This window comes from Magnolia sinica, chromosome 16, assembly GCF_029962835.1.
Source record: "Magnolia sinica isolate HGM2019 chromosome 16, MsV1, whole genome shotgun sequence".
NCBI lineage: Eukaryota > Viridiplantae > Streptophyta > Magnoliopsida > Magnoliales > Magnoliaceae > Magnolia > Magnolia sinica.
In genome coordinates this window covers 21,000,065-21,018,750 of record NC_080588.1, presented here as the reverse complement: position 1 = coordinate 21,018,750, position 18,686 = coordinate 21,000,065, and the positions used below count along the sequence as shown (strand labels likewise).

Sequence of the window (18,686 nt, the reverse complement as noted above, 5' to 3'; positions counted from 1 at the left end):
AAATTCTCCAAAGTCAAATAACAAATGCCCTTTAGCTAGATGTGGGATCTCCCAAGAAATGAGCGTATGCCCCATCTACCCTGGTCCTACCATTTGGACGGTTTGGATTGAGGAGGAAGTGGCCATACACGTGGACGAATCCTGGTGATCTTAAGGAGGTCATCAAACGAGTAGGCCTCAAAGTCTTAACCGGTTGGACCACAACGTACAGCTCACCCAGCGAATACCTTCCAATCTATAATCTATAACGTGTGTGTGAAGTCTAACCCAATCACGTAGTGTAAAAATCATCCCCATCCATTCATCGCGTGGGCCCTATCATAGAAAAAAATTATGACCATTGGAAAATAACGAAATATAAGTGTGGCCCACACAATTGGTGGATGTGGCTTTTTATTTTTTTTCACCAGTTGATCCTCATAGTCGGCCCCACCTATTGGAAGGGCTGGATGTCACATGCACAAGATAAATATGGAAGTTATTCGCAGTGTCGACCATAAATTGTGGAACCGAGCCATCCATCCAGTGTGGCAGATCCAGATAATGCGTTGACTGAGGAATCCGGTCCATCCATTCATCTCATGGGCATGCTGAAATATGGACCTTTGGGCGTATTTATTGGACCGTCTATTTTACTCATACTCGTTAAGAGCGGACTGGTGTAGTATATGCGATCGTGGCATGTTTATAAATGGGGCCGATCAAAGGGCTCATGCGAACGAGCAGCGGACGCAATCCACCTCCAGACTTTCGTTCGTCACACTAAAAAATTCTCAACTTCGACGACGACAACAGGAGAGAGAGAGAGAGAGAGGAGGGCGTGTACTCTGTAGTTTTGTACCCGGCCAAGAGAAGGGAGGACTCGTTTGCAGTGTTTCCCTCTCTCTCATTCTCTGGATCCTCATCACAGCAGCAGCCAAGAAAGATCCTTCTTTCCCACCAATACGAAAGCGGAGCCGATCTTCTCACGCTTCGGAAAACGCAAGATATCAGCAGCTTGATTTTAAATCCACATCTCTCTGGATCGTCATAATCATCCTCTTGGAATGTAAGTACTTTTCTTTACTCCCCAATCCCTATCCCGCCTTTCATTTTCACTTAGATTTAGGTTTCGGTGGGCCATCGCTCATTCCCAAATTGCTAGGATCAATCTACCCTATTTCTTCACCCAACGGCCCATATTGATTCTCCTTTTCCCTGATTCCGATTGGGGTGGCCACGGGCTCTGATTAGGGCCTCTCGGCATCGTTAGGGTTTGTAAATATGATCAAACAAATACTGGGGAGGCTACCCCGGAAGCCATCATCAAAATCGACATCCCCCAACAATCAAAGTGTGAACAACGGGGATGCTGGTTTCGGAGCTGCTTCGTCTGTAAATCCATCTCACGGGCCCCACTCCGGTGCTGGGGCTCATTTGTCTTCTAACAACTCCAGACCGAATTCCGTTCCGGGCAAGTCTTCTTCGAATCAGTCCTCTGGTAGTTCCGCCCCAAACAAATCGAATCAAAGCAAGAAATCCCAGGCAGGCGGGCCTGGCAATGCCGCCACAGTCACCCTGTCCTCTTATGAAGCATTGCCTGGCTTCCGCGATGTGCCAAGTGCTGAGAAGCAGAGCCTGTTCATAAAGAAGCTCAATATGTGCTGCATTGTGTTTGACTTTGCGGACCCCATGAAGAACCTCAAGGAGAAGGACGTGAAGCGGCAGACACTGCTTGAGCTTGTCGACTACGTGGCCTCTGTCACCACCAAGTTCAACGAGATCACGATGCAGGAGATCACGAAGATGGTGGCTGCTAACCTGTTCCGGACGTTTCCTTCGTCAGGCCATGAAGGCAAGATCCCAGAAGCTTTTGATGCGGAGGAGGAGGAGCAGGCGATGGACCCTGCATGGCCCCACCTGCAGATCGTCTATGAATTCCTCTTGAGGTTTGTCGCGTCATCGGAAACGGACGCCAAGCTCGCGAAGCGGTACATTGACCATTCCTTCGTGTTGAGGCTGCTCGACCTGTTTGATTCCGAGGACCAGCGGGAGAGGGAATACCTTAAGACGATACTCCACCGCATCTATGGGAAGTTTATGGTGCATCGCCCTTTCATCAGGAAGGCCATCAACAACATCTTCTACCGCTTCATCTTCGAGACGGAGCGCCATAATGGGATTGCGGAATTGCTCGAGATCTTGGGCAGTATAATCAACGGATTCGCTCTGCCCTTGAAGGAAGAACATAAGCTGTTCCTTGTCCGGGCATTGATCCCACTGCATAAACCCAAATGTGTGTCAATGTATCACCAACAGCTGACATATTGCATCACTCAGTTTGTGGAGAAGGACTTCAAGCTGGCAGACACGGTTATTAGAGGTCTACTGAAGTATTGGCCAGTCACAAATAGTTCGAAGGAGGTGATGTTCCTTGGTGAGCTTGAGGAAGTTCTAGAAGCTACGCAGGTGGCAGAATTCCAGCGTTGCATGGTTCCATTGTTCCGCCAGATTGGCCGATGCCTAAACAGCTCACACTTCCAGGTAGATGATATGGTCACTATAGTTGTAGTTTTTTGCTCTTATTACCCTTGATTGCATAATGCTTTCTGTGCCATTCTGTTTTTCTTTTTTTTTTCGTGTGTTTTGTGGCTTCCAAATGTGCCTTTGTACATATTTCTCATCTCTCTGGTTATAGATATATGCTATTTATGATCTATGCCGGTGTCACTTAATTCTGTTAGATTTATAGCATCACACTTCAGGCTTCTTTTTAAGTTCTTCAATAGTAGAGTTGCTGTTTTCCTCCTCCCTAGTGTTGTTCTAAATTTTATCTGGAATAAATTGACTGCCTTGTGTTTTTAGGCTTGTTTGCATTTAGGCTTAGGACAATGTGATGCAGGTGAAATGCCATGGATTTTCTTCTCAGCATTGATTCAGAGATGTGGTGTGGATTATTTTGACGACGTTAAATGACTTCAAAATGACATAGTTAGCATAATGGTTCTAAAGTTCTATCACTTTTGAGATTAAGAATTGTTGTAGAGATAGTTGTATCTTGTTATTGAAAGTTCAAAGGATGCTAAGAGTTTAGAATAATGTATCAAACAGAAATCCAGGAGGGCACACATATGTTCAAAATTGTTTCATTCCAATTTCCCAAAAAGAAAAAGAAAAAAGAAAAAAAATAAGAGGTTGGCGACACTTTCTACCAAGTTTTTGATAAAGTTCAAAGGATTTAAGTTTTCTATATGATTCAAATCCCCATCCCCATTTACATCTATAATGTATTTGCTATTCACTTGTTTCTATAAGTTAAAAAAAAAAAAAAGTCCAAACAAATCTATTCTTCGTCGGCTGTGCTAGCGCCATCATCATTTTCTTCCTTATCATCAATGAGATCAACATTATTAACATCATCTTCATCTTCATCTTCAGAATTTGTTGTCGAAATAAACTCTTCTACTACTTTCGTTTTCTCCTTTCGCTTTACTTCGAATAGCAAGTTTTCTAGGACCAACAAAATAGTTTATGCATAATGCATTATAATAAGACTATTAATTAATAATTATAAGATTACAAGACTAAACAATAAGAATACGAGTACATGACATGCAATCATACCACGTCACCCATCCGGTGTTGAGGTGGATCCGCCTACACCTTGCACATCCTCCAATCTTTCGGCAAAACATTCACCTATGCCCATCCAGGTGTTATTTGTAGGGAGTGCATGATCATCTTTCTCTATGATCCATTTATTGTCGGATTCCATATTTGATAAACATATAGGATCAAGCCATTAGTCCTTCTATCTCTTTGCATGACGAATTTCGAGCTGGAGAGATTGTACTTTACGAAGACGAGTGCATTCAATCTCTATTGCTTGAGTCTATTCCTCTTCTTTGCATGTATCTGCAATGAACCTAATATTACATTAGGTTATTGGTCACTACATGGTGAATTCTTAAGTTAAGTAATGAATTCAATGTCTCACTTGCTTAAAAGTGCTCTAGTTGCGCTCACAACTAGTAGCATTACGTGTCAAATTCAAAATACGAATAGTTAGCTTTTGCAATTCTAGACACTTGTCTCTGTAACTCTTCCACCATACATCATACATATCATAATTCATAAACAAAAAAAGAAAGTAAAAACATACATCATACATGACTATAATTCATAAACCAAAAAAAAGAAGAAGAGTAAAAACATACATCAAACATGATCATAAATAACCAAAAAAGTAAAAGCATACATCATACATGATCATAATTCATAAACCATATGCCCACCATTAAACTCAAAGAAGCAAAATAACTGTAAAATTACCTCATTGCTTTGTCGTTCTAGTTAATTTTGCCGTTTCTCTTCCAAATAAACCATAGGCTTTTTATAAACTTATCGATCTACTCATCAATGATGACCATTTGCCTCGAGTCTGGGATCATTCTTTCAATGCAGTCATACATGCTAGTTTTAATCTCTAAATTTGGATGGAAATTGTCATCATACTGAAATCTAGGATTTAAGAAACAAGTCGTCGCATGTAAGGGCCTATGCAACTAGAGATTTCATTGTTAGTTTATGATTTCCTATATGGCCGAATATCGCTTCTTCACCCGTCCCAAGTTCCTTGCTATCGCCTCTTTTGCCCAATCCATCACTTCATAAATATATTCTATGGCCAGCCTCTTATCTGAATCAACTAGCCATAGCACCTTGACTAATGGGAGAGTGGTCTTCAAGTAAAACTTCATAGATGGCCAAAAATCTACATCACCCAAAACTATATCTTGAACATGCTTTCCCTTTGCGATCTTAGAGAAACTGCTACCCTCCCATTCTTTTGAGGTAAACATCGACTTCAAGCCAATTCTGTTTTCACGGATGCTTTTCAAAGTCGAGTAACACATTGCAAATCGTGTTAGGACCAGTCTTGTCAACTCCCTTCTTTGTTCACTTTCTCATTAAATTCAAGACCCAACAATGCTTGTAAATATAGACCGTTATAGCCCCTTGCTTTTGCCATGGTCCCTGAATGAACTTACTACTTTTCAATGTTTGCAAGCATTAAGTCTATACAATTGGCCGCACATGAAGACCAAAACAACGTCTTCCTCTCTTCCACTAAAATCTGACCCGCCTCCATGTAGGCGAATGCGCTATCCGTAACGACGTGTGCTACGTTTTCTTCACCCACCTCATCAATAACCGACTCAAGTAAGCCCAACAAATTGTTTTTATTCTTTAAAATATCGAACATATCAACATATTTCAAAAAGATAGTATTGCTTAGACTATCAACCAAAAAAATTGTAATAAATTGATTCACTCTATTGGTCCACCCATCTGACATTATTGTGCATCCGGTCTTATCCCATTCCTTCTTATATACATCAATTGATTTCTTAATCAACTCATCCTCCATGTTCAAAATTTTATTCATTCGTGATATGACGAAAACTTAAATCCCAACCCAAATACATCAACTGCTTTAATCATAGCGGCGAAAAATGGGCTATTTTCAAGGTTAAACGGTAGAGCATTTGCATACAGGAAACAAGAAATTGAAAGGCACACACTGTCTTTATCTCTCTCTTCTTCTAGATTTTGCTTAGTGGCATGTTGTTTTTGTTTCGACCCACTCTTTCTTCCCACAAATTCATCTACAATTCTTTTTCTTTTTCCTGCACCTATTTCATCCATGTCATCAATAATGGGAACTCTTCCAACATCGTTTGCCATTTCTTCTTGTTGCTTCTTCTCATTAACATTATCATCCAATAACTTCTTTATTTTTTCACCACATCATCACCAACTTGGGGATATGCTGCTACATTTTTCTTCGTTCGGGTGATGCAGGACAATTAACCACTTGCTCTAAAAGCTCGAACTGTTAGAGTATGGTGAATTAAATCCTTTATCTTATAGCCCAAGCCCCCACATCTTATGGGTTAAGACCTCGATCAAACCCCCCTCGTGGGCGCCAAATCACATGGGTAACGCCTTACACGAGCCGCCCACCTCGAGTGAGGAGTCTGGGTCATGTTATAAATCAGGATGTCATCAAAGTAGATGACCAGGAACTTCCCCATGAAGGGTCTCAACACTTGGGTCATCATTCGCACGAAGGTACTTGGGGCATTAGTCAGCCCAAAAGGCATGACTAGCCACTCGTATAGCCCATCATTCGTCTTGAAGGCCGTCTTCTACTCATCATCAGGGTATACATGGATTTGGTGATAACCACTTTTGAGGTCAATTTTCGAGAAGATAGTAGCATTGGCTATCATAGGCTATCATATCCAACATGTCATCAAGACGCGGTATGGGAAACTAGTACTTGATTGTGATTTTGTTGATGACCCTACTATCAACACACATCCTCCATGTGCCATCCTTCTTAGGTGTAAGAAGGACAGGCACGGCACACGGGCTCATGCTCTCTCGAATGAAACCTTTTTATAAGAGCTCATCAATCTGTCTCTTCAACTCTGCATGCTCCTTTGGGTTCATTCTATAATGAGGGAGGTTTGGTAGAGTCGCCCTAGAGACTAAATTAATGGCGTGCTATATATCCCTCATAGGGGGAAACTCATCCGGTAGATCCGCAGGAAAGACACCACGAAACTCATCCACTACTGGAATAGCCTTAGTGGGTAACTCTACATTAGTCTCTGGTGCACTCTCCCTAGCTACAAGGGCATACACTATTGAGTCCGACTCAGTCTTTCCCTCAAAGTCCTTGGCATTTAGAATATGAAGAGGTTTGGACTTAGACTTCGATTCCTTCAATTCTTTTGAGCCGCTCACACCACTCTGTGTGGCGGACTCCTTTCCAATCGTGTTCTTGGGTGGACGTGGGTTTAGCTTGACTTTCTTGCCCTCAAACTAGAATGTACACACATTCGAACGACCAAATACGGTGACATCCATGTTATAAAGCCAGGGCCTACCCAGAATGATATAGCCAACATCCATGGGAACAACATCATACCGAAGTGTATCTTTATATGATTCAAATTGAATAGGAATAAGACAACGGTGCGAAACTGGAATGGAAGTTTCATTAACCCAGGACACTCTATGGGGTTGAGGATGGGCTTCAAGCTTCAAGCCCAAACAGCTCACAGTGCCAGTTGATGCCACGTTAGCACAATTACCACTATCCAAGATCATCTTGTAGCTCTTATCACCACATTTGGTGTAAGTTTAGAAGATTGTGTTGCGGCGCCAATCGTCGGTATTCTTGGCTTGTGCAAAGGTGCAACACACATTTGCGAGGGTCGCAGACTCTTGTGCTCCCTCTTCCTCATCAATAGGAGTTTCTGCTGGATCATATTCTTCCTCCTCACCGTCACTCTCTGGGGGCACTACATCTACTTGCCCATCAATAAGGAACACTTTGATGCCCTCTTTTGTGCCATACTGGGAGGTAAAGTGACCAAACCCTTGATATCTAAAACACCTAATCGCATCACTTTTGCGCGAGCTAGACCCGACAACTCCTTTACCCTTATCATCCTTGGGTCTAAACTGAGAACTACTGGAAGGCTTGTATTGATATTCAGTGCTAGGATTAGCCCCAGAAAGGTTGGCCTTAGCACCAGAATCACGAAACTCAAACCGCCTTCCCACAGATGTTTTGAGGTATTGCTCGACCTCCAACTCTACTTGATACATCTGTTCAAGAGTGTCTATGTCCTTGGCGAGCAACTCTCTCCTAATGTCAGAACGGAGGCCCATCTTAAATCGAGCAAGAGTGAGTACGAGATCTTCATCAACTTCACACCGGGTCAAGTATTCTTTGAACTTCTCAATGTATTCAGCCACACTCATGGAACCTTGTCGAAGAGACTGCCATTCTTCAACCAACCTCAAGTGATAAGAGAAAGGGAGATACTTTTCCTTGAGAGTTTCTTTCATTTCTCCCCAATGGACTATTGGGGGCTCCCTCGACCTTTCTTTCTTTCGCTCCACAGTAGCCCAAAACCTCTTTGCTTGACCCACAAGCTTCATATTGGCAAATCGGACTCGACGAGCATCCGACATGTCGTACCACTCAAAATAGTAGTCCATATCTGCCAACTAATCTAGAAAAGCTTTAGGGTCTAAGTGACCATCAAACGTAGGGGCTTTTACTCTTTACTCCCTAAAGGAGTCGCGCATCTGGGTCTAGTGATCATGATGCCCCTTGTGGGGTGTGTGCACGGGTGCGTGCCCATGACCAATTCCTTAGCCACCTCCATTCCTTGGTCTATCCTCCTGACCACTTGCCTGAGATTGGGTATCTTCCCCAATTGTGGGGTTTGCTCGGGTGGAGGTTTCTAGTTGGGTAATGCTCACATTAAGTTGTTTAAATCGTTGGTCAATACGTTGTTCCAAGCGTCTACCCAAAGATTCAAACTGCAGGGTTATATTGTTCATTGACTTTTGCAATTGCTCCATGTTTAGTGTAGGGTATAAACGAAAACCACGACCAGTACGTGTGGGCATACAACTACTCACTCAACTCAAAGACCCTCTAACACAACTATATGCATCTAAATGAGACTAAATGATCCTATAGGACTCTATATGAGGGAAACTACACAACGCTACTAAAATTCTAGCAACATAACTGCCCAAATAGTTTGTTAACAGAAAATTCAGCCATGAAAATTGGGGATTTTCTGATAACAGAAAATTCAGCAGTCCATGTTGTGAATGATGGGTCCTAAACAGCCCTATATGATGAGAATCGATGCAAACTAGACGTGAATAAACTAAATTCTAAACATGCAATGCATTCCCCTATGAAAACCTTAAGCTCTGATACCAAATTTGATGTAGGACAATTAACCACTTGCTCTAAAAGCTCGAACTGTTAGAGTATGGCGAATTAAACCCTTTATCTTATAGCCTAGGCCCCACATCTCATGGGTTAGGACCTCGGCCGAACGCCCCTCGTCGGCCTTAAATCACATGGGTACTGCCTCACACGGGCCACCTACCCCGAGTGTGTCCCTACATCCCATAGGCTACACTACTCAAGCTCGGTGTGAAATGCACATTAATCACCCCCCGGTGAGGAGTCCCAAACACGAGACCTCTCCCGTGGGCCCCGCCCACCCCGAGTGTGCCCATGCATCCCACAGGCAACCCCACTCGAGCCCGGTGTGAAAATGTCCCTACATTATCTGGCTATGTGATGTTTCATTCGAAACATACTTCCTTGATACGCCTTCCCACAAAAATTACATCTTAGATGGAGATCATCGTTCTCATCCATCTTTGAACAATATTCCCATGTAAGATCATTATCATTTGTCTTAAATTTCTTTTCCATCTCTAAGGCTCGACAGGAGCCAACACACAAGCCTACATATTAAGAAAAGAGAACTATTTAGGCCCACACAAACATAGACTATAATAAATGATTAAGAAAATGAGAGAACTCTTGAAATAAATGAAAAAAAAAATGGAAAAATCATTATAAAAAAAACACATATTTTGCCCAAAAAATGGAAGAAAGGAAAAAAAAAAAAAAAAGATTAAATAACTATTTTATGTTTTTTCATACCTATTTTAATGTAGAAATCAAACGAAACAAGCATCATTAAATTTCGTTAACCAACGAAAAAGATATGACAACTTCTTTCTCTAAGTTTTTTGTGGGGCACAAACTCCAAATCTTACTACTCTCTCTTAAAAGAAGGAAAAGATGTAATATTTTAATGTGGGTGGGCCCTAAATGTGTTTTAAAAACAAAAGCCCTAACAAAATTTCACAAAAATCCGCAAAATAATGCAAATGTGCGATTTTTTTTAATTTGAAAAATGCATATTTTCACCTAACTATGAAAGAAATGAAATAAAAAAAAAAGATTAAATGACTATTTTATATGTATTCTTACCAGGGTGGTCAAAAACGGTTACGTATTGACCGTAACGGCCGATATGTAACGGTAACAACCGTGACCGTTACGCGTTACGGGGTCGTAACGGCCACCCCCCTCTTTTTTGTGCTCGTAACGGCCATTACGGTACCATAACAACTGTGATGGGCCATAACCCCCTAAAGAAAATAGGAATGGGGTCGTAACGGCCACCCCCCCTATTTTTTTGTGCTCGTAAGGGCCGTTACGGTACCGTAACAACTGTGATGGGCCATAACCCCCTAAAGAAAATAGGAAAAAAAAATACCTTTTTTTTAAAATTTTTTTAATTTTTACCTTTCTTTCTTTTCTTCTTCTTCTTCTTGTTGTCGAGCTGCTGCAGCGGGAGCAGTTGCTGCCCTTCTTCTTCTTCTTGTCGGGCTGCTGCGGCGGGAGTGGTTGCTGCCCTTCTTCTTCTTCTTCTTCTTCTTCTTCTTCTTGTCGGGCTGCTGTGGCGGGAGCAGTTGCTGCCCTTCTTCTTCTTTCTTCAACTCTCTCTCTCTCTCTCCCTCTTTTCGGTTCCCTCTCTCCTCTTTCCCTCTTTTTCTTTTTAGTTTCCCCCTCTTCTTTTCATTTTGAGTCTTGGAAAAATGAATGGACTGACAACCACGCACTTCAAATTTATTTATTTTTTTAAATGCTTTGCGGTGCATGCAATACAATGCACATGCACTGTTTTGTAACGTGGGGCCCACCTTGATTTACGTGTAGTATATCCATGTCGTCCATCAATTTTTCGGGTTCATTTTATGGCACAATCCTTGAAGTGAAGGGATCCAAATCTCAATTGGACCCCACAGTTAGGATTGAATGCCCACTATTAAAATCTTCTCAGGGCCCACTATAATATTTATTTTCCGTCCGACCTGTTCATAAGGTCACATAGACTTTGACCTTGATGAAGGGAGAACACAAATAACAGTTTGATCCCAAAAAAAATGTCATAAGAAATTTTTAATGGTGGGAATTAAATCCTTATTTTGTGGTTCACCTAAGATTTGGATCAGCCTCATTTTTTGGATCATGCCCTAAAATAAGTTGACAAAAAGGATGGACCACATGGATATACAACAAATGCATTGAGGCGGGCCCCACTTTTAAAGGGATACTCACTAGTGGTCCACCGAAGATTTAGATCTACCTGAATTTTTGGACCATGCCTTAAAATGAGTTGGCGAAACAGATTGATGGCATGGATATACAAATACATCGAGGTGGCCTGCCTGGCCCACTAGTGGTCCACCTAAGATGAATTATCTTATTTTTTTCCAATGCCAATAAATGAGTTGCCAAAACGGATGGATGACATGGATATATAATACATAATCGAGTGGACCCCAGTACATGGCCCCAAAAATTTATACATGAGGTATATATCAACTCAAAATTAACCAATTAAATTTTGGGACCGTTGTTGCTAAGTCACAATCCCAAAATTAAATAACTACAATTTTCACCATTAGTTCGCAGACACTTGTTTTTTGAAATGGGACCATTTGATATTTTTCATTTTTCACTGTCCAATAAATGTCCACCAATCCTTTAGTGGGATAAGTGCCAATAGATTGCATTAATTTAAGGCTAGTTTGAGGCATCAAATGGTCCCCAAATCAGCCCCGAATCGACAACACTATTTACCTCAATTTAATTTTATTTTTCTAAAAGATTTATGAGGGAAAATGATATCAAATTGTTAGGTATATGAATTACATAATAAGATACAAAAGTCCCTAAACTCTATATATTGAAATGAAATGTATGTGAGTCACGAAGTATGCAATGCATTAGCACTATAAATAAAAGGAAAACTTGAAAATATAAGATGTTTTGGTATTACATTCATTATAATAAATTTATATAGATATTATATAGTTAGAAAACTAAATATAAAAGGTTTGCAATTAATTCCAGGTTGTCAGGTTCATAAATCCATCAGACAACCCGATATAGCAATCTCACCAAAGAGTGGACCGTTACACCACCATAAACATGTTCCAAATTATAAATGAATGCATATTTAGAATATTTAGAATATTCCAGATTTAATGGATATTTTTCCATAATTTTTTGACCAAAAAAAAAAATTTGCACCGTTACACACCCCGTATCGGCCGATACGGGGCGTATCCGTATTGGTAACGGTGGGCACCGTTACGCCTAGTGATACCGCAACGGAACACCTTGATTCTTACCTATTTCAATTTGGAAATTAAATGCAACAAATGGTGTTCGATTCTGTTGAGCAACGAAAAAGATATGTAGACTTTTTTCTCTAGGTTTTCTATGGCCCACAAACTTCAAAAGCCTCCAAACTCTCTCAAAAGCAGCAAAACAAGTGATATTTTAATGTATGTGGACCCTAAATATGTTTTTAAAACAAACGAACTATAAAAATTTCACCCAAAAAAAAAAAAACATTTTTGCATCGCAAATACGGTTTTCTGTAAATAAAATAAAATAAAATAAAATTAGAATGTTGTTGAATCGTTCTAAATCATACGAATCAATTATGAATCGTACGATTCAGACCCAATTGCAATTTATATGTATGATTTAAATGATATAAGTGTACAATACGATCCAAATCGTATGGTTTTTTTATAACATTGCAGCCTTTTATGCTAATCTCACGAACCTCTTCTATCATGTTGTCAAACCTCCACGGATGTTTTCGCTTGCTAGCCCACCCAACAACATTTTTGGAATACCCCTCAGCTATAAGGTGTTTCATGATGCAACTATCCTCGACTCTTAGACCATGCAACAACGTGACCGTCTCCACATTTGATGAATCCCCTACTAACTCAATTGGAGTTTCCTTTTTACTGTCTCAAATGATTTCCCCTGTCCTTGTTGGGCTTGGGTTGCCAAGGGAGCACCCATCAATGTTTAGGTTCACAAATCCCTCCAGGTGAGGCGTCCACACCATAGGGCTTTTTGGAGGCGACCAACCACATTTGATATCCTTGTTGCAAATTTTTTATCCCAATAATGCGTAGGGATTTTAGAAACAACTCTGTTCTCTCTGCTCCATGTCGGCAGCATAGTTCATATAGATCCAAAAACCTTCGCCATTGATCTCTCCTTCCCTTTTCAAAACAGGAGCACTCCTCTCTGCCATTCCACTCTATCAAGGGCCATAACTTCAGTTAGACCAAAAGTCATCAAATCTTTTCTTACTCTCTCCTCCCACGTCCTTTTGCGCCTTCCCGTGCCCCTTCAGAGCCTTCTACTTGCATCAACTCACTCCTAACCGGTGCAGTTCTTGGTCTCCGTTGCACATTACTAAACCACGTAAGTCTACTTTCCTTCATCTTATTACATATTGCCGCCACTCTTAAGTTTCCTTAATTGCATTCATTTCTAATTCTATCATTTCCTCGTCTTTGCACTAATCTATCTCAACATACTCATTTTCTGCTACACTCATCCTATGAACATGTTTTCCCTTAACTGCCTACAATTCTGTCCCGACAAGCATGGCATTTCTTATAGCCATGCTATAAAATCTCCTTCTGTTTGATTGCTACACGACGATCACATAAAACTCTAGAGTCACTTCTCCATTTTCTTCCACCCAGATTGAATTCTATGGGGAACATCCTTCCCTATCTCCACTCTCATGAATTATCGACCCAAAATTGTTCGTTTTTTCTGATCTTAAATCATGAGTTTTTTAAGAAGAGTGATCTTCAATCACCCATGTGGAACCCATCTAATGCTGATGTGTGGCTTGGATGCGTCAATTCCCCTTGAATTCAAAAGACTTGGACTCAAGTTCTTTTTTTTTTTCTTTTTCTTTGTGTGAAAATTAAGAGGCTCGTTCTTGAGTTGGAATGGATTTCGATCATCAAAGTTGAATCTTGTTTTCCCTTGATGGAAGTTCGTGGTGAATTGCCGTCTGATTGATATTGTTTGCATGGGCATGCCACTTCTTCCACTGTCTACGTGTTCTCTACATCTTGGCGTTGGCTTCTGATTCCACTTTGGTAGTGGAGCCTTAGTTGCACGATCCTTCCACAACTAGGTGCTGCTTCCGCTTTGAATTGCACTTCAGATTTGTGCTCCTCCTCCCACTTCCTACCTTTTTATACTTGATTTTTTTTTTTTGAATTATTATTATTATTATTATTATTATTTTTGTTAATTTTTAAACAGACACTTATGCACACCTAAATCTGTTATTTTTTTGCTTCACCCTCCATGGCTAACTATAAGTGGAGTTGCCTTGGATCCTAGGTTGGCGCATCTGTGCCTTCTTCCTTTATCTTGAATGGCTGCTTGTCGTTGTTATGGCACCCATATCAGTGAATCTTTGATCTGGCACTCCAATCATCATTGGATTGGGATTACTGTGTCCATCTCAACTTTATTAATTTTCTTAGAATTTGTTAATACGATCTTTTAGTTGTGAGGCATCATTTCTTTCACATCAATAGTTGAGTCATCTCCCGTTTTACCTTTTGGTTCCTTTGGATCTATTAGTCAGTCCGTTAGTGGATTCCTTGTGTTTGTTATCTTGGGTTGTAACCAGTCTTCAAAATATCGGTATCATGTTATGTATCACACCTTTGGGATACAAATGCGTATCGGTTATCGCATGGGATATATCGGTTGTATCGCGTTATGTATTGTTGTTGTTAGAAACATGGGGAAATTGTTCGATTTTTTCAATGAAACTTTGAAACTTCAGTGATTGTTAAAAAACACATCAACACACACTCATAAATCAAAACATTATAAAAAATAAGTGCACATAATAGGTTTTCTTTGTATGGGGTCCTAATCTATGCGTTGTCTAACTGAATTGATGCAAGTATATTCAAAGTTCATTCATATAATTTATAAATATAAGAAGACGTGTGGAAACACAAGTAATACATTCAAAAGCAAAAGAAGAATCACTAGGTTAGGTTACATACATGTTTGATTTTATGTTTGGACACAAGGATTGCAACCGATTTGCGAGCAAGTGAGAAATTTTGATTTTTTCAACTTTCCGCAACTCTACCCATCTCCTCCAAATCTCAAAATTGAAGCTCCCAATCCATGCTTTTTCATGCAAAACATGAAAAACCATGTATTTGTAACAATTTGACGCTGATTTAACATGATTTACAGAAAAAAAAAAGAAAAAAAGATTGGAAATCGGAAATGCTCACCGAATCGAACATGTGAGATATATCGCACTACTTGCGAGTTTCGTATCGCACAGGTGGGATACAAGATATATCGTGGGATATATCGGCCAATATCATCGATATTTAAAACACCGGTTGTAACCAAGGTTTGAAAAATTCAGGTCGCTACAGCTGCATTGGGACCGTATTGGCTTGACCTGATATAGGAAGTGGGGTTGAAATGATGTATTTGGTGGGCTGGCACATATATCAGCCTATATTGGTCAATATGGGATGTATTGGCCATGGTATGCCCCTTTGTATCGCGGTGACATGGTTGGGACACTTATGAATTATTTTTTTCACATTTTCTGACCATCTTCTTCTGTTTTGTTAATTCCAAGGATAGAGGAAGCCTATAAACTCTCTGTTTTTTCTTTTTAATTCTTAAAACTAAAAAGTAATTTTTAATTCTAAAAAAAGATACCCATTTTTATGAAATCTAGACTGATTTTGGAGATCAATATAGAAGGTGTGAGTGAGATTCAGTGATTTGAAGTAGAGTGGACCATATTGAGGAAAATAGTCATTTTTTTAGTTTCTTCTTCATTTTTTTGGGTAGTTTTTCCCAAATTTTCATGTTTTAACCATCCTCATCAATTATTCACTAATTAGAATTGGGCCATTGGTGGCGATGGGCTGGGCTAGGGTCGGGCCAATGTGGCCCTATAGCTTGGCCCTAGTCCTAATCGGGCTAAAAGCCTACAACGGAAACCTTGAAATGATCAAAGGTTTAAAATAGTATGATCTGAGAAAATTTTGGGGTATCCTCTCCTTCATTGATGAGTCCCATCATATTTATGGCTTTGATCATTGAAACATGACCCGAATCTTAAAGAGTTCTTTTAACTATAGATGTGCTTTGAATGGGAATGGCTCAAAGGTGTCTTTGAACCTTCTTCTTTTTTTTTTTTTGAAGGATAAAATATCAATTTTTATTAATAAGCTGTAAAGCAGCAAAGAATACAACCAATACCACCCAAACATGGGCAAAGCTACATAAACATTCACATTTTTTACCCCAGCTGCCCATTATAAGACATCACTCTTAGATTTTCCGAAAACATCTCCTCATGAGCCATTATGCTCTCCCCAAATGTTTGACAGGATTGCTAGCAGTACTAGGTGCCAAACAACTAGCTTTTCCTTAGGAAAGACCATGCTGTGCCACACCCCAAATAAATCTTCCACCATCATTGGCATTATTACCCATTCCACCTCAAAGGATGTAAAGAAGGCATACTACACTTTCTAGGCATAGGAGCAATGAATAAAGAGGTGATCTATTGATTCAACATCGCTTGTTCACAATAGGCACATATTAGGGAGGACCATAGCTCTTTTTTGAAGATTGTTTATGTTCAATATCCTTTTCCTTCCTACCAACCAAGCAAAGGATGCCACCTTGGGGGGAGCTCCATAGAACCAAAAGGCATGAAAGAAATCCCTTCTTAGACCAACAAACTCTGAAGCATCGTATAAAAGGAGTGCACTGTGACTTTCCTTGGATGGGAAAGCATTCCAAACCAAGGAATCTTTTGAAATTGGGAAAGATGAATATTATGGATTCGCTTTCATAAATTAGCAAACCGAGCTGCCTCTTAATCAGTTAAGTGACCCTTTGACCTGGCGGGCACCACACACCTCTTCTATCCTCACTGGAAAAGCAACTAGCCACTGTCATGTTCTTCATAGTAGCCAACCTAGCTAATAATGAAGGGAATTTCACTCACAATGGCCTATCCCCACACCATGAGTCCTCCAAAAAATGGATGCCAAATCCACTATCGAGGGAAAAACCTATACCATCTTTGAATAGTAGAGCTACTGCATTAATGGCTTTCTAGATCTTTGATGCTCTATAATACCAAGGTATCCCATGTCGGTATCGGTTGGCGTAACGGTGCCCTCTGATACCGATACGGATACGGGGGTGTAACGGCGATACGGGGGCGTAACGGTGCAATTTTATTTTATTTTTTGGCCAAAAAAATATGAAAAAATATGGATTAAATCTGGAATATTCTAAGCATTCCAAATATGCATATATTTATAAATCGGAACATGTTTATGGTGGTGTAACGGTCTACTCTTTGGTGAGAAGTTGTATCGGATTGTCTGATGAATTTATGAACCAAACAACCTAGATTTGACTGCAAAACTCATATATTTAATTTTCTAACTATCTACTATCAATGATAGATATATTAGAATGAATGTAATATAAAAATATCTTACATGTATAATATATTCGAATTTTTAAAAAAAGGCCGAAAATAGTGTGTAAATAGAAAAAAATTATTAAAAAATATAAAATGACAACAACAATTTGTAAAATGGACATTAACATATTCTACTATGATTAACACATCATATTCTACCATTAAAACAGCAAAACATTCAATAAAAAATGATTTTTCGAATTTAAAAAAACAAGGCAAAAAATAGTGCGTAAATAGAAAAAAATTATAAAAAAATATAAAATGACAACAACAATCTGTAAAATGGACATTAATATCTTCTATTATGATTAACACATCATATTCTACCATTCAAACAGCAAAACATTGAATAAAAAATATAAATACCTATTTTTGAGGAATTTCTGGAAAATGGCCCACGGAGCTTTGAATCAAGAAAATCCTTAATATAAGTTGTTTTTATCTGTAATATCAAGCTAAGAGTGGTCAAAAATAGTAATAGAATGATTTAGGAAGAGTTTAGAAGAAAGAAGTTTTTTAAAAAAGTGAAAAAAACAGACTTTGAAAAGCAAAAATAAAAAATAAAAAATTTTCTGTTTTTTTACCATTACGCCCTGACCGTTACGGGGCAGTAACGGTCGTTATGGGGCCGTTACGGCTACAAAATCGGGGGGTGCCCCGTTACGACCCCGTATCGCGTAACGGCCACTGCCGTTACCGATACGTATCGGTCGATACGGTTATATCGTAATGGATACCGGACACCCTGTATAATACGAAGATTCCTTAACCTCCCTTGGCTGGACACCATATTTAGATGCGATAACCTTTCTCCAATAGCCTGTCTTCTTCAGACCCGAGTCTCTGTTGCCACTTACCTAGCAGTGCAACGTTCATTGATTCCAACACTAATGCTTGCACCACCTTCCGAAAGAGGTTTGCTCACCTCATCCCAAATTAGCAAATAGAATTTGTGCTTTTCCTTGGCCCCTCTCCATGAGAATCCATGCTTCAACTATCCAATTTGTCCAAACTGACTTTGGGCACTTAAATAAGGACATGTAATATAGGGAAGATTAGACAAAACCGCTTTTATAAGTGTGATTCTACCTCCCAGCAATAGATTGTAGCTCTTCCATTTCAACAATTTCCTTTCAAATCTTTCTATTACCTTGCTCCTCAAATGCTTCGCCGACTTTCCCAAGCGTAGTTGGAGGCCGAGATAAGTAGAGATGGAAAAGAACCAACTCTACACCCGAAATCCTGGGCAAAAGTAGATACCTCATCTTTAGCTAGTCTGATTCTTAGTATCTCACACTTCGATACATTAATCTTAAGGCCTAACACCACTTCATAACATCCCAAAAATTTTCTCAAATGTCCACCTTCACTAATTCTCTGTCGCAA

At 39.8% G+C, this 18,686-nt stretch overlaps 1 protein-coding gene across 2 annotated transcripts in view; it reads left to right on the top strand.

Annotated features, from left to right (window-relative positions):
• Positions 1-709: 709 nt before the first annotated feature.
• LOC131229529 (serine/threonine protein phosphatase 2A 59 kDa regulatory subunit B' gamma isoform-like) overlaps positions 710-18,686 on the top strand; it is a 46,580-nt gene continuing 28,603 nt past the window's right edge. Inside the window, exons 1-2 of one of the 2 annotated variants that reach the window (XM_058225518.1) lie at positions 710-1,048; positions 1,234-2,523. In XM_058225518.1, the coding sequence (XP_058081501.1) occupies positions 1,264-2,523 (1,260 nt within the window). In that variant the 5' untranslated portion in view covers positions 710-1,048; positions 1,234-1,263. Of the gene's footprint in view, positions 2,524-18,686 lie in introns of both variants that reach the window. The other variant, XM_058225517.1, reaches the window with a different exon arrangement.